Source organism: Tachyglossus aculeatus, chromosome X1, assembly GCF_015852505.1.
Source record: "Tachyglossus aculeatus isolate mTacAcu1 chromosome X1, mTacAcu1.pri, whole genome shotgun sequence".
NCBI classification, from domain to species: Eukaryota; Metazoa; Chordata; class Mammalia; order Monotremata; family Tachyglossidae; genus Tachyglossus; species Tachyglossus aculeatus.
Genome location: NC_052101.1, coordinates 124607179 through 124623007, shown reverse-complemented (window position 1 = coordinate 124623007; position 15829 = coordinate 124607179). Strand labels below are relative to the sequence as shown.

Here is a 15829-nt window from a genome sequence, read left to right as displayed (position 1 = left end):
CTGGAAACGCCCTCCCTCCTCAAATCTGACAATTACGCTCCCCCTCTTCGAACCCTTATTGAAGGCACACCTCCTCCAAGCGGTCTTCCCAGACTAAGAACTCCTACGTCACCCTGACCTGGTCCCCTTCTAGACTGTGAGCCCAGTTGGGTAGGGACCATCTCTATATGTTGCCAACTTGTAGTTCCCAAGCGCTTAGTACAGTGCTCTGCACACAGTAAGCGCTCAATAAATACGATTGAATGAATGAATGATCTTTCCCCCTCCCAGTCCCACAGCACTTATGTACGTATGTGTAGTTTGTATCAATGTCTGTCCCCCCCACCCCAGACTTGCACTCTCCTAAGCACTTAGTACAGTGCTCTGCACACAGTAAACGCTCAATAAATGATTGAATGAATGAAAAATTAAGTGCTCTGCAGACACCAGTGTCACTGACAAGCTCCTCTAGACTGTAAGCTCTTTGTGGGCAGGCAGCTTGTCTACCAAGTCTATTGTTCTGTATTCTCTCAGGTGCCTAGACAGGTGCTCTGCACACAGCAAGCACTCAAGAAATACCGCTGTTTACCAGTGGGCTTAGAGCGTGGTCTATGGAAAGAGCACGGGTCTGGGAATCAGAAGACCTGGGTTCTAATCCTGGCTCTGCCACTGGTCTGCTGTGTGACCTTGGCAAGTCACTCCACTTCTCTGTGCCTCAGCTCCCTCATTTGCAAAATGGGCATATCCAATACCAGCTCTTGTGTCTACCCCAGCACTTAGAAAAGTGCTTAGCACATAGTAAGCACTTAAATCCCACCATTATCATTTGCAGGCTTAGGAAGAGTTAAATGGATACAAGGATGATGGTACCATGGTAGGTTATTAGAGGGAGAATTAGGGACGTGGGCGGTAGATCCTTAATCACGAGGATGGAGGACAAAGAAAGCAACCATCACATGGTTCCTCCACATATCTTTTGGTGCTCTTGTAGGAAACAGAATATGAAGCTCGGTGAATCACTGCTTTGCCCCAATATGGCATGGCTTATCTTCTTAACATTGACATTTGGGAGGGACGATGACGCACTCTACTTTTGACACACAGTTGACACTGGATATTGAAGTGGGGATTTGTGAGGGGCAGAGGGAAACTCGGGTGAGATTTTAACTCGGGATTCTACATCACAAGCCCCTGGAGAGACTTCCCAAAGCACTATAGGGGGACAGTCCTTATAGCAGACAGCGAGATCACAGGATGGAAGCTGAAGGGGCCCAGCGAGAAGCAGGAGCATTGGATAACATTTGCTTCCTCCATCCAGACAGAGAAGCAGAGCATTCCGCTTCAGAGGAGCTAGGGCTGAAGCCAGCTGCCTCTTCCTTCCCCATTCAGCCTTCTGATCCCTCTGTTGTGAGGAGAAAGGGGCAGCGGTGTACCCATTCTTTTCCTATTTCATGGCACTAGACCAGCTTGTCGGACTTCAGCACTCAGGAATGCCAAGAATTGGGCCAAAGTACCAAGGTGAGGGCCTAGAAAGGATTAATTGACGATCTGGTGGTGGTGATAATGTGCAGGCTACCCCTGGGATACTAATTCAACTAACTGGAGAGAGAAACGGTGATGCTGTCATCAGACTTTTGAGCACCGCTGCTCTAGAATTCATGTAACTCAAGCAAGTCTTAGAAAATAAAACACACAGACACACGTAATGGAGTTCAGAATATTTCTCATATGCCAGGGGAGACATTTTTTTTTCTCTTGCCCATGAATAAACTCCCCTCCCCACTGTACTCAGGATAATCCAGTAAACTGGCTCTGAGGCCACGCTGGAGCCTTCCAGTCAGTCTTAGAAAGTATCGTCTACCCTAGCATCATCACCTCGCGTCTCTTAGCCATTTCACAGGTACGGTTGATCCTTCGACAATTCCCACTTCTTCAGGGGGGGTCCTGGTGTTACTGGTTTTTTCCCAGTGGCTGCCCCAGCAGATTCCAAGCTGAAGGAAGAAGACAGCTTTCAGGAAAGGAAACAAGCAGACGGCAGAGTGAAACAAACTGTGCCACAATACAATAGCTAAGAATTAAGAGAAATCTAAAAGGGGCAGGATCTTCAGACTCTGTGCTTTGATCCAGGGGTGCTCACTTCATTCTGAGAGTGTAGGGGCAAATAGGGAGGGAAGGAAAGTGGCGATGGGGAGAAGAAAATAAGGAGGGACAGAAAGAGGGGCTAGGGGAGAAAGGAAAGATACTCGTGCTGTGCTGCCACTGCCCCCTTCCCCAGTGCCGCTTTTGGGGTCCCCAAGGGGAGTCAGAGCTGAGCACCAGCAATTCCTCTCGCTCCCTCCCACAAGCCCCTTGAGGAGGAGCTGTCCCCCCACCTGATGGACAGACTGACTAACCAGACAGCTTGGAGGCTCCATTGGGGGTTGTAGCTCTGGACCCCACAGGGCCCCACAAGCACTGCTTCTTTGGGGGCCGGGATCAAGTCATGGAACGGGGTTGATTCCACAGGCGGCAGTAGCCCGGCCGTGTAGCCCCATGAGCTGTGTATGCCATGGTGGCTTCAGAGCTCCAACCTCTGTCCTGTCTCCAGCAGGTCCCCCAGGTCGCCTGGGGCGGAATGAATGGGCAAATGGCTCTTCCTCAAGGGACTTTGGGGAGAGGGTGAAAAGAGCTGCTTGCCCACAGCCCTGGTGCAGACCTAAAAAAATGGCAGCAGTGGCACCCTCCCCATCATCTCTAACCTGCCATCAAGGGGCCAAAGATGCCTATCAGCTTGGCCTCGCCTCCGGTCCTTATTTCGGCTCCAAGAGGTGGGTGAGTTAGCTACGGCCACCCACCCTGTCCTAGTGCAGACGAGCTGGGGCGTGGTATTTATTTAGCACAGTGAACTGCATGAAGTCCTCGGGAAAGTACGACAGAAGCAAGTGATGCATCCCTGCCCACGAGGAGCTGACATGACGTCTGCATAAGCCAGATGATTATGATTTTCAGCTCCCAAATCATGAATTCTCCTGTGCTCTGCCACTGGACGATCCAGGACCGGTGGCTCCTCTCGGAACCTCAATGACCTCATCTGTCAAGGTGGAATCATCACCACCCACTCTTATTCTCCCTCTCTAGACTATAAGTTCCTGCGGGCAGGGAACACGTCTACCAGCTCGGTTATAGTATACTCTCCCCAGTGCTTAGCACGGTGTTCTGCACACAGTAAACGCTAAATACCACCGATTGATTATTGAGTGGCAGTGTGCAGAGCACCACACTGGGTGACTGGGGTGATTCAAAAGGAAAATAGACAGTTTCTCCCTTCGAGGGGCTGACAATCAAATGGCATATAGTCAACTCAAGTATTCAGGAGCTGACTGTCCAGTTGGTGGATTCTTTCTTTCTCCACCCCTTTCCACCAGCCATCTCCCTATTTGCTGACCATTTTGCAACTCAATGCCAACTCCCTCAGAGGGAAAGGGGTGATGGGATGATGATAAGCTCCGTCACATTGGCCATACCAAAAGGTCTGCCTAAACCAGTATTCCGTCAGAGAGCGGAGAAAGGAGGCGTTTGGAGGAACAAGTGTGATGCACTTTTGACAGTCATCCTAATGGCTTGGCTGCACCTTTTCACAGTCTTAGCTTCTCCTGGAGTATCCCCACATGCTTCCCCATGGCACATATGTAATTTATTTATAGTAATGTCTGTCTCCCCCTCTAGACTGTGAGCTCGTTGTGGGCAGGGAATGTGTTTAATGTTATATTGTACTCTCCCGAGCACTCAGTACAGTGCTTTGCACACAGTAAGCGTGCGATAAATATGATTAATAAATGAATAAAATATCCCAGATGCCCATTCCCACAAAATAATTCCCCATTTCTTGCTGCATAAAGCAAAAATTCCTAAGCATAGGCCCTGAGGCACCCTGCCAGCTCTCTCGTCCTCAGTTGTAACCCTCTCTCCAGCTAGCACTCTTCACTCCTCCCATGCACCTAACTGCACCTCATTCTCCACTAAGCTGTACGTGACCCATTTGCAAAGGCCCTTTCCCCTTCACGGAGCCCTTGACCCTCCTTCAAATCTGACAGACCACAGTTCTCTCCTCTTTCAAAGCCCTCCTAAAAAGCCTCCTCTTCCAAGACTAAGCTCCTCTGACTAACCCTGCCCACACATTCCTAGTCAAGCCTGCCCATCAGCCTCCTTAGCGCCTTAATGTGTCCCTATCTGGTTAACTGCTTACCTTATTTCTACTGCTGCTCTTTTCCTTTTACCTCATACATTTCACTATTTATAGCTGCTTGTCACCCAACCCCTCCATAGACTGTACACTCCTCGAGGGCAGGGACTGTGTCTTTTTGATTTCTGTTGCATGTTCCCAAGCTCCTAGCACGGTGCCCGGCCCACAGTCGGGGCTCAATAAATGTTAACGGTGATAACGACGACATTTGCACACGCGGACAGGCTCTCCCCTTCGGCGGCAGCAGAATCTCTGAGTACGAGGGAGGGCAGCTTGATATATATTATACAATAGATAATATCCATAGCTATCTGAAGCCCCAACCCACTCTGTTCAACCTGGAGCTCAAGGAGAACCCCCGACAGGCACACTTACTTCTCAGCCGGAGTGCCTGAACCAAGGACTTTCTGAGGAGACATTACGATCGCCGGAGGCAAGGCTTCCCGGCGGCCATCTCGGGTGCAGTAGTAATTGTCCGACAGCTTGTGACTGGGACCCACCGGCAGCTTGGGAGGCGGTTGAGTTCTAGATAGGAACGGAAGGGAAATTTGGCAAACTCCACTGCTGCCGGGAAGAAGGCTCGAGCTAGAAGACTCCTTGCTCCACTACCTCCGATTGTCTGCATTTAGGTGAACAGCTCACCCCTCAGACAAGGCGGAAATGGGGGTCGGAGGTGGTGTACAGGGTGGCATCTAGCCAGGTTGACTCTGCCCAACTCCCCCTCACCAGTCGGCACTGGCTCCCTGCTCACCTATGTCCTTCACGGGTCTGAACTAGGTTAAGGAAGGAGGCTTTGGGGTTCTTAGCATGGGGGAGCCGGAGGGCAAGAAGCTCCTGCAAACTGGCCCCAGATTAGAGAGCTTCAGGAGCCATCAGGAATAAAGGAAAGAAAAAAAAAGAACCTCAACAATTATTCCTCGGCCCTCCCCCACAATATTTTCATTCTCACCTCTCCTGAAGAAACTAACCAGAACTTTCCCCAAGGAGTAGGTGGTGCCCCTAGGACTGGACAGGGAGATACAGGGAGGCGGCACCCTCCAGGGCTCTGAGGTATGACCAATAATAATTAATAAACAGCCAAGAGCAGACACAGGCCTGGCATTTTAACATGGTTGAGGAACACAGATCACACCCCAACTATCATCCAAACCTGAAGAGTGCTGACGAGGAGCAATCTGCAGTAAAGCAAGAAACATATTATCCGCACAGAGGAACTCATGATCTTGACAAGAACAAGGCCTATAAAAACCCACTGCAGGACATGCAGATCAAATCAGCAGCAGCAACAGCAGTATTTACTGAACACCTATGTGGCCTGGGGCACCGTGCTAGCCACTTGAAAATGCACTTGAGAAGTAGCTTGGCCTAAAGGAAAAAGCATAGACCCTGGGTTCTAATCCTGGCTCCGCTGCTTGCCTGCTGGGTGGCTTTGGGCAACTTATTTAACATCTCTATTTCCTCATCTGTAAAATCAATGAATTGTACTTACTGAGCGCTTACTATGTACAGAGCACTATACTAAATGCTTGAGAGAGTGCAATACAATAGAATTTAACGGACACACATTCCCTGCCAAATCTAGACTGTGAGCCCGTTGTTGGGTAGGGACCGTCTCTATATGTTGCCAACTTGTACTTCCCAAGCGCTTACTATAGTGCTCTGAACACAGTAAGTGCTCAATCAATACGATTGAATGAATGAATAACAAGCTCGCAGTATAGAGGGGGAGACGGACATTAGTACAAATAAGTAACTTAAAATATATAAAAGATATGTACATAAGTGCTGTGGGGTTGGGGGTGAGGCGGATTATCAACTGTCCAAAGGTCACAGGTTCAAGTGGATAAATGACACAGAAGGGAGAGTGAGCCAGGGAAAAGAGGGCTTAATTGGGGAAGGTCCTTGGAGAGGTGACCTAAATAATGCTCAGAAGGTGGAGAGAGAGGTGGTCTGGCATATATGGAGGGGGAAAGGGGCCGGTGGCGAGATAGATGAGGTCGGGGCACAGCTGGCACTAGAGGAGTGGAGTGTACAGGCTTGGCTGTAGTCGATCAGTGAAGTGAGGTAGGATGGGGCAAGCTGAGTGCTTTAAAGCCGATGGTAAGGAGTTTCTTTTTATTGCAGAGGTGGAGGGGTGGCCATTGGAGGTTCTTGAGGAGTGGGGCGACATGGACTGAATATCTTGTGATAAATGATCTGTGCTGCAGAGTGAAGTATGGACTGCAGTGGGGAAAGCTTTAGTGTGTGGGGGAATTAGCTCAGATGGTAGAGAGCTTGCTTAGCATGCTAGAGGTAGCAGGATCGATGCCCGCGTTCTCCAATTTTCTAGGGCAAGCAGCATGGCTCAGTGGAAAGAGCACGGGCTTGGGAGTCAGAGGTCATGGGTTCAAATCCCGGCTCTGCCACTTAGCTGTGTGACTTTGGGCCAGTCAATTAACTTCTCTGTGCCTCAGTTCCCTAATCTGTAAAATGGGGATTAGGACTGTGAGCCCCACGTGGGACAACCTGATTACCTTGTATCCCCCCCACAGTGCTTAGAACAGTGCTTGGCACTTAGTAAGCGCTTAACAAATACCAATATTACTGTCATTATTATTACAGTGCTCTGCACACAGTAAGCGCTCAAATACGATTGAATGAATGAGACACAGGAGGCAGGGAGGTCAGTGAGGAGGCAGATGCAGTAGTCAAAAGGCAGGATAGAATAAGTGCTGGGATTAGCATGGTAGCAACTAGGATGGAGAGGAAAGGGTGGATTTTAGCAATATTGTGTGGGTAGAACCGACAGATTGAATATGTGGGTTGAATGAGAGAGGAGTCAAGGATAACGCCAAGGTTATGGACTTGTGAGACAGGGAGGATACTGGTGTTGTCTGGTGATGGGAAAGGCAGGGGGAGGGCGCGGTTTGGGTGGGAAGATAAGGAGTTCAGTTGTGGACCTGTTTAATTTGAGGTGTCGGCAGGACGTCCAGGTAGATCTGTCTTGAAGGTGGAAGGAGAGAGGTCAGGGCTGGAGAGGTCGATTTGGGAATCATCTGCATAGAGATGGTAACTAAAACCATAGGGTGACTGAGTTCTCCAAACGAGTGGGTGTAGATGGAAAATACCGACAGAGGGTGGGATGAGGGGGAGGGGGCAGACAAAAAGCCAGCCAAAGAGACTAAGAAGGAGCGCTCAGAGACAAAGGAGAACTAAGAGAGGACAGTGGCAGTGAATCCGAGGTTGGGTAAAGTTTCAAGAAGGGAGGGGTCTACAGTGTCGAAGGCGACTGAAAGGTATAGGAGGATGAGGATAGAGTAAAGGCTGTCAGATTTGGTGAGAAGAAGGTCTTTGGTTACCTTAGAGGGGGTTGTTTCTGTGGAGTGAAGGGGACAAAAGCCAGACTGTAGGGGACCTAGGAGAGAATGGGAGAAGAGGACGTAGCATGGCACAGTGGAGAGAGCCTGGGCCTGGGAATCAGAAGCTCATGGGTTCTAATCTGGACTCTGCCACTTTTTTTTTAAATGGCATTTATTCAGCGCTTACTATGTGCAAAGTGCTGTTCTAAGCGCTGGGGAGGTTACAAGGTGATCAGGTTGTCCCACTGGGGGCTCAGTCTTAATCCCCATTTTACAGATGAGGTCACTGAGGCCCAGAGAATTTAAGTGACTTGCCCAAAGTCACATAGCTGACAATTGGCGGAGCCGGGATTTGAACCCATGGCCTCTGACTCCAAAGCCTGTGCTCTTTCCGCTGAGCCACGCTGCTTCTCTGCTGTGACCTTGGGCAAGTCACTTCACTTCTCTGTGCCTCAGTTCCCTTATCTGTAAAATGGGGATTAAGACTGTGAGCCCTATGTGGGATAGGGACTATGTCCAACCCTATTATCTTGAATCTCCCCCAGCACTTAGAACATTGCCTGGCACATAATAAGCACTTAAATACCATTATTATTATTATTATTATTATTATTATTATTATTATGTGGAGACAGTGGGTGTAAACAACTCTCAAGAATTTTGGAGACAGTAATAGTAAGAGGAAGATGGGGTGATAACTGGAGGGAGCCATGGGGTCAAGGGAGAGTTTTTTGTACAGATTTATTACTCTATTTATTTTACTTGTACATATTTACTATTCTATTTATTTTGTCAATGATGTGAATCTAGCTATACCTCTATTTATTCTGATGACAACTGACCACACGTTTTGTTTTGTTGTCTGTCTCCCCCTTCTAGACTGTGAGCCCACTGTTGGGTAGGGACTGTCTCTATATGTTGCCAACTTGTACTTCCCAAGCGCTTAGTACAGTGCTCTGCACACAGTAAGCGCTCAATAAATATGACTGAATAAGCATGTTTGAAAACACTGGGGAAGAAGCTGTTGGAAAGTGAACAGTTGAAGATGGCAGTCAAGGGTGGGGAAGGAGGAAGGGGGAGATGAGTGTTTTTAAAAAAGTATGAAGGGATGGGGTCAGACGCACAGGTAGAGGGGGTAGATTTAGAGAGGAGGCGAGAGATTTCATCTTGACTTACTGCAGAGAATATAGGGAGAATCAAATAGTTTGGAGGGAGGGGGGATTGGATAGGAGCAGAGATTTTAGGGAGAGCATGCCGGATGGTATTTAATTTTGTTGATGAAGTATGTGGCCTGAACTCCTTGTCTTCCCTCCCAAACCCTGCCCTCTCCCTAACTTTCCCATCACTGTTGACGGCACTACCATCCTTCCCGTCTCACAAGCCCGCAACCTTGGTGTCATCCTCGACTCCGCTCTCTCGTTCACCCCTCACATCCAATCCGTCACCAAAACCTGCCGGTCTCACCTCCGCAACATCGCCAAGATCCGCCCTTTCCTCTCCATCCAAACCGCTACCCTGCTCGTTCAAGCTCTCATCCTATCCCGTCTGGATTACTGCATCAGCCTCCTCTCCGATCTCCCATCCTCCTGTCTCTCCCCACTTCAATCCATACTCCACGCCACTGCCCAGATCGTCTTGGTGCAGAAACGCTCTGGGCATGTTACTCCCCTCCTCAAAAATCTCCAGTGGCTACCAATCAACCTACGCATCCAGGCAGAAACTCCTCACCCTCGGCTTCAAGGCTCTCCATCACCTCGCCCCCTCCTACCTCACCTCCCTTCTCTCCTTCTACAGCCCACCCCGCACCCTCCACTCCTCTGCCGCTAATCTCCTCACCGTGCCTCGTTGTCGCCTGTCCCGCTGTCGACCCCCCGGCCCACGTCATCCCCCTGGCCTGGAATGCCCTCCCTCCACACATCCGCCAAGTTAGCTCTCTTCCTCCCTTCAAGGCCCTACTGAGAGCTCACCTCCTCCAGGAGGCCTTCACAGACTGAGCCCCCTCCTTCCTCTCCCCCCATCCCCCCACCTTATCTCCTTCCCCTCCCCACAGCACCTGTATATATGTTCGTATGTATTTATTACTCTATTTATTTGTACATGTTCATTCTATTTATTTTATTTTGTTAATGTTTTGTGTTCTGTCTCCCCCTTCTAGACTGTGAGCCCACTGATGGGTAGGGACCGTCTCTATATGTTGTCAACTTGTACTTCCCAAGCGCTTAGTACAGTGCTCTGCACACAGTAAGCGCTCAAAAAATACGATTGAATGAATGAATGTGGCCAGATCATTATGGGAAAGAGATGGTGGAGGCAGTGGGACAGGAGGTTTGAGGAGGGAGTTTAAACATCTTTAGCAGGTGGCAGAGGCAGTGGGCACGGGAGTGAATTAGGAAGGAGAATTATTTTTATTGGACAGAATTGAAGCAGAGAAGAATGAATTTAAGGTAGACAAAGTTAGAGAGAGGTCTGGATTTCCTCCAAAAGCGCTCCACAGCTGGGGCAAAGGAATGGAGGAAGTGCACTGTGGAGGTGATCCAGGGTTGCGGGCTAGCGTACAAGACAGGTGGAGGGACAGGGGAGGGAGGGAGTTCAGTTCAGTGGAGAGGGTGGTGGTGTGTGTGTCGATCTGTGTCAGGACAAGGTAGTTTGGGTTTGGAGACCAAATGGGGCAGGATGGATGTAGACCATTGGAAGGGCTCAAGAGAGAGGAGGTCTCTGCAGGAAACAAGGACAGATTTGAGGGGAGTGGATGTATGGGAAAGAGAACAGATGAGGTGGTTGTGGTCTCATAAAGGAATTGCAGAATTAGTGAGAGTAGAGATTGTACAGTTTCTAAAGATAAGGACAAGTGTGCACCCAAGATGGTGAGTGTGTGAGATAGGGTCGGAACAGGTCATTGGAGTAAAATGGAGATTAAGACGGTGAGCCCCATGTGGGACAGGGACTGTGTCCAACCTGATTAGCTTGTATCTTCCCTAGCACTTAGTAAAGCGCCTGGAACATAGTAAGCACTTAATACCATTAACAAAATGCATAACAAAAGTCAGTGACCCGGTTCCTGCTCTTGAGCTTTCGATCTTACAAGCAGACAAAAAATGGTCAAATAGACAGTAGATAATTATAAATTATGTATTTTACATTGATGTCTGCCTCTCTAGACTATAAACTCATTGTGGGCGGGGATCATGTCTACCAAATTTGTTGTATTATCCCCCAAAGTCTTTATGGTATTTGTTAAGTGCTTACTATGTGGCAGGCACTGTACTAAGCTCTGGGGTAGAGGCAAGCTAATCAGGTTGGACCCAGTCCATGTCCCACATGGGGCTCACAGTATTAATCCACATTTTACAGACGAGGTAGCTGAGGCACAGAGGAATTAAGTGACTTGTCTAAGATCACAGAGCAGACAAATGGCAGAGAAGGGATTAGAACCCAAGTTCTTTGGACTCCCGGGCTCATGCTCTATCCACTAGGCCGTGCTGCTTCACTTAGTACACTTGGAACAGTGCTCGGCACATAGTAAGCACTTAAATACCACCATTATTATTAGTACAGTACTCTGTACTCAATTAGTGCTCAATAAATACTACTGAGGGCAAGGTAAGTGGGGGATTAGTCAGGGAACACCTCTTGAAAAAGCAGAGTAGAGAACAAAGTACAGTTAGAAGCTTAGCCATTTGCAAGGGATTCTCTCTCTATGACCCTCCCAATCATGGATACGTCGGCACCCTCAGCAGGGTCACCTTCAAACCACCAGACAACTCTAAGGCTTGGGAAGAGTGAAGTGAGAGAGCTGGGGTACAGCAGAAGAGAGTGGCTAGGAAAAAGAGGGAGCCACCAGGTAGAGAGCCTCAAAGTCAGTGGTTCACTTGCACTGTAAGTGAGGAAAAACGGGATTCACTGGAGGCTTGAGGAGTGGAGTGGGAGGTGATCAGAATGTCGTTAAGATATTCACAGCTCTCTAGACTGGAGACGGGAGAAGCTGGAGAAAGGAGGCCCAGCCGGGAGGCTCTTGTAGTACTCCAGCTGGGAGACGGTGAGGGTTTTGAATTTGGATCTCGGTTATAAGGGTGGGGAGGAAGGGGGCAGATCCATGCCAAGGGGAGAACCTGCAGGCTTCAGAGCCCAACTCAATTTGGGAGATCGATGACGGAAACGAGTGAGATGACTTTCTGAGACCGGGAAGATGGTGGGGTTACTAACGATGATAGGAAAGTTACAAGAAGGTTTAGAGGGGCTCAGTTTGGGAGATATTGAGTTTTAAGGTAGTCTTTCAGGAAGAGATCTGTGACTGCAGAGCAGAAGTAGTACGGCCTAGTGGAAAGAGCCCACTAGGACCTGGATTCTCACCCCGGCTCCCCCACCTGCCCGCTGGGTCACCTTGGGCAAGTCATTTAACGTCTCTGTGCCTCAGTCACCTCACCTGTGAAGTGGGGATTGAAACAGGGAGCCCTATCTGGGACAAACTGGGTTTAACCCGATTACCGTGTGGGGGATCTACACCAGTGCTTAGTACAGTGCCTGGCACATAGTAAGCACTTAAAAAATGCCATTTTAAAAAGAGGGGGGGAGAAAGGAGGTGGCCTACTAGAAGCAGCATGGCATAGTGGGTAGAGTGCGGGCCTGGGAGTCAGGTCATGGGTTCTAATCCCGGCTCGGCCACTTGTCTGCTGTGTGACCTTGGGCAAGTCACTTCACTTCTCTGGGCCTCAGTTACCTCATCTGTAAAATGAGGATTGAGACTGTGAGCCCCACACGGGACAGGGACTATGTCCAACCCGATTTGCTTGTATCAACCCCAGCGCTTACTACAGTGCCTGGCACATAGGTAAGCGCTTAACAAATACCATTATTATTATTACTATTACTGGGAAGAAAGAGTAAGGCAATGGAGTCAGGAGATGCACATTCAAGTTCCTGCTCCGCCACTGGACTGCTGCGGGCAAGTCACTTAACCTCTCTGGTCCTCCGTTTCCTCATCTATAAAATGGGAATAGAGCGTGAGCTTCACGTGGGCTATGTCCAGTCTCATAGCCTTGTATTTATCCCACACTGCATGCACTTAATACGCTTCTTTTATTTGCAGACGTGACAGCTGACACCAGGTGAGTCCGGTGCTCCTTCAGAGAATGGGTGTTGAACTACTTCAACAGCACTGAGGACATAATCTTTACTTCCCTGTCGTATTGGAAGCATTACAAAATAAGTGATTATGGCATTTAAGTGTTTACTATGTTCCGAGTGATGGGATAGATAGAGAGCCTCTGTCCCACACAGGGCTCACAGTCTAAAAGGGAGAAAGAGCACAGAAAGCATTTAACATCCTGACACCATGGCTTCCGCAGCTACTTAGAAGAATTTGGTCTGGTTGCCTTGAGAAATTCAAAATCCTACGATTATTAGATTGCGTGACTGGTCTAGTCAGAATTGTAGGCAGGGAACATGTCTACCAACTCTATTATATAGTACTCTCCCCAGGTGGTTAGTACAGTGCTCTGCACACAGTAAGCACTCAGTAAATCTGATTGAATTGAAGTTGCCCTGCCTGACCCTCTCCCCACCATCAGCAGCGTCAGAAAGCAGTCCTGTTTGAATGACAAGAAACATCTTTTTGCAGCCAGAAGCTGGTGTTGGAATACACTTTCAATCCTCTAGAAAACTGTCCCAACAGAAATCAGCCAAAGAACTGGAGACCATCACTCAGGACCCGGCGGGGGGGCTTTGGAAAATACATGCAGAGGGTAAGAACAGCTTCCCTGAGTCAGCATAACACCTCGGACTGACACTGAGCCTGAAGACCTAGATTACAGACCAGTGTGTACACCTGAAAATCCATATCGGCAACATTGAGCCTTAGGTGATCACGGAATTCAGCTCAGCAGGATGTTAGTTCAACAATAATCAAGTGGAAAACCAAATCAGAGAAGTCCATTTGTATTTTGGGAGACCGACAGAGCGTGTCAACAGTCTAACACCTCGCTTTAACTGAAAACAGCTATTAGCCAAATCGAACGTAAAATGGGCAAGACCAGATCGCCAAGGAGGTCTTTGGAGTCTAGCACTTAAGCAGTGCTCATCATAACGTAGTTCTGTTGAGCAAAACCCACAAGGAATATTTATGATAGCAGGTTATGCAAGCTGCTGCTGTACAGTGAACTTAAAATAGAACACCGGCAAGTCAGGAGGCCAAAATATCTTAAAGAAGCAGAGAAGCCCCATCTCAAACAATTTGGCAAAGCAACGATCTGTTACGAAATAACACTGTCAGAGAGACCAGCCCCCCGGTAGGCAGGAAGTCAGAGAAGGGCCACCTCTTTTAGAGAAGAAGATTGAAGAACGTTATGATACTAAGAGGAAAAAGCATTTATTACTGTCAGGTCCTGCGAACATCTGATCCAAAGCACAGCACGAGACAATCTTTTCACGTGCAGGGTGGAAGGGAATGTCAACTGCATACGGCCTTTACGGCCACACTCGGACTCAAGGATAAGGTTTAGTTAGTCGTCTCTTCAAACATAAAAAAGTACGCGTATACACACACACACCAAAATATATACTGAGGGTCTACAAGCAAGGGCCCTCTACTAAGTGAAATGAAGGTTTTGGGAAAAGGGGGTTTCTGCTCTCCCCTGCCGCCGACAGTTCCCGGGAGTTCTCTGTCTCCCCCTTTTAGACTGTGAACCCACTGTTGGGTAGGGACTGTCTCTGTATGTTGCCAACTTGGACTTCCCAAGCGCTTAGTACAGTGCTCTGCACACGGTAAGCACTCAATAAATATGATTGATGATGTTGATGATGACAGGGATGATAACCTCAAGGGGAAACAAGGTGGAGGCATATGTATGTTGCCACCTTGTACTTTCCAAGCGCTTAGTACAGTGCTCTGCACACAGTAAGCGCTCAATAAATACGACTGATTGATATGTACGATCTATATGTATATATGTGGCTCAGTGGGAAGAGTTCTCTGTCTCCCCCTTTTAAACTGTGAGCCCACTGTTGGGTAGGGACTGTCTTTATATGTTGCCAATTTGTACTTCCCAAGCGCTTAGTACAGTGCTCTGCACATAGTAAGCGCTCAATAAATACGATCGATGATGATGATGATGAAGAGCCCGGGCTCTGGAGTCAGAGGTCGTGGGTTCGAATCCCGGCTCCGCCACAAGTCTGCTGTGTGACCCTGGGCAAGTCACTTAACTTCTCTGAGCCTCAGTTACTTCATCTGTCGAAACGGGGATTAAGACTGTGAGCCCCACGTGGGCCAACTTGATCACATTGCATCCCCCCCAGCGCTTAGAACAATCAATCAATCATATTTATTGAGCGCTTACTATGCGCAGAGCACTGTACTAAGCGCTTGGGAAGTACAAATTGGCAGCATACAGAGACAGTCCCTATCAATCAATCGTATTTATTGAGCGCTTACTGTGTGCAGAGCACTGTACTAAGCGCTTGGGAAGTCCAAGTTGGCAACATATAGAGACAGTCCCTACCCAACAGTGGGCTCACAGTCTAAAAGGGGGAGACAGAGAACAAAACCAAACATACTAACAAAATAAAATAAATAGAATAGATATGTACAAGTAAAATAGAGTAATATGTACAAACATATATACATATACACAGGATATATATATATATGTTCTATATATACACATATATAGAACAGTGCTTTGCACATAATAAGCGCTTAACAAATACCATTATTATTATTATTATTATTATGTACGGAGGTGGGGAGGCAGGTGAGGGTCGCGGTAATGGGGAAGGGGGGGGCGATCTTCTCACCTCTTGGAGATTTCGGTGTAACGTAACTGCAGTTTGGCTTGCAGGTTGTGCTGTGAGGGGAGAAGACGATGAGGGGATGGGGCGGGGGGCCCCAAAGGCAGGGGAGTGGGTGCCGTGAGGGGTCCCCAACTGAGGGGTAAAGGGGACAAGAAGGCTGTCCCGTTAGGGTAGGGGGCCCCGTGTCAGGGGGCAGAGTCCGGGGAGCGGACAGGAGACGGCCCCACGGCTGAGGGAACGGGGTCCCGTGAGGGGAAAGAGGCGACCCCGGGGACGGGGCGGGGGGAGGGGGGGAACCCACAGGCCTAAGGGGCCCGGCCCAGTCCCTCCCTCATCCTTGCGCCCCGCGGCCCCGGCCCGCACCCCAGACAGAGTGTTGCGGAACCAGCGGATGAGGCGGGTGGCCGACGCCATCTTGTGTCCCGACTGAAGGGCAGCGCAGCGCCGTCCCGCGCGCGCCGCGCCCGCAGAGCATAATGGGAATGACGCCAGTTTCCCGGAGGGG

The 15829-nt window shown here is 49.0% G+C and overlaps 1 protein-coding gene across 1 annotated transcript; it reads right to left on the bottom strand.

Annotated features, from left to right (window-relative positions):
• Positions 1 to 1682: 1682 nt before the first annotated feature.
• Positions 1683 to 15795, bottom strand: NDUFA7 (NADH:ubiquinone oxidoreductase subunit A7; the record flags this gene model as incomplete). Its single annotated transcript, XM_038771816.1, has 4 exons — positions 1683 to 1970; positions 4577 to 4726; positions 15328 to 15377; positions 15688 to 15795. Coding segments are annotated over 4 exons (405 nt in total), but the record flags the coding sequence as incomplete, so codon positions are not given.
• Between the last annotated feature and the right edge of the window lie 34 nt (positions 15796 to 15829).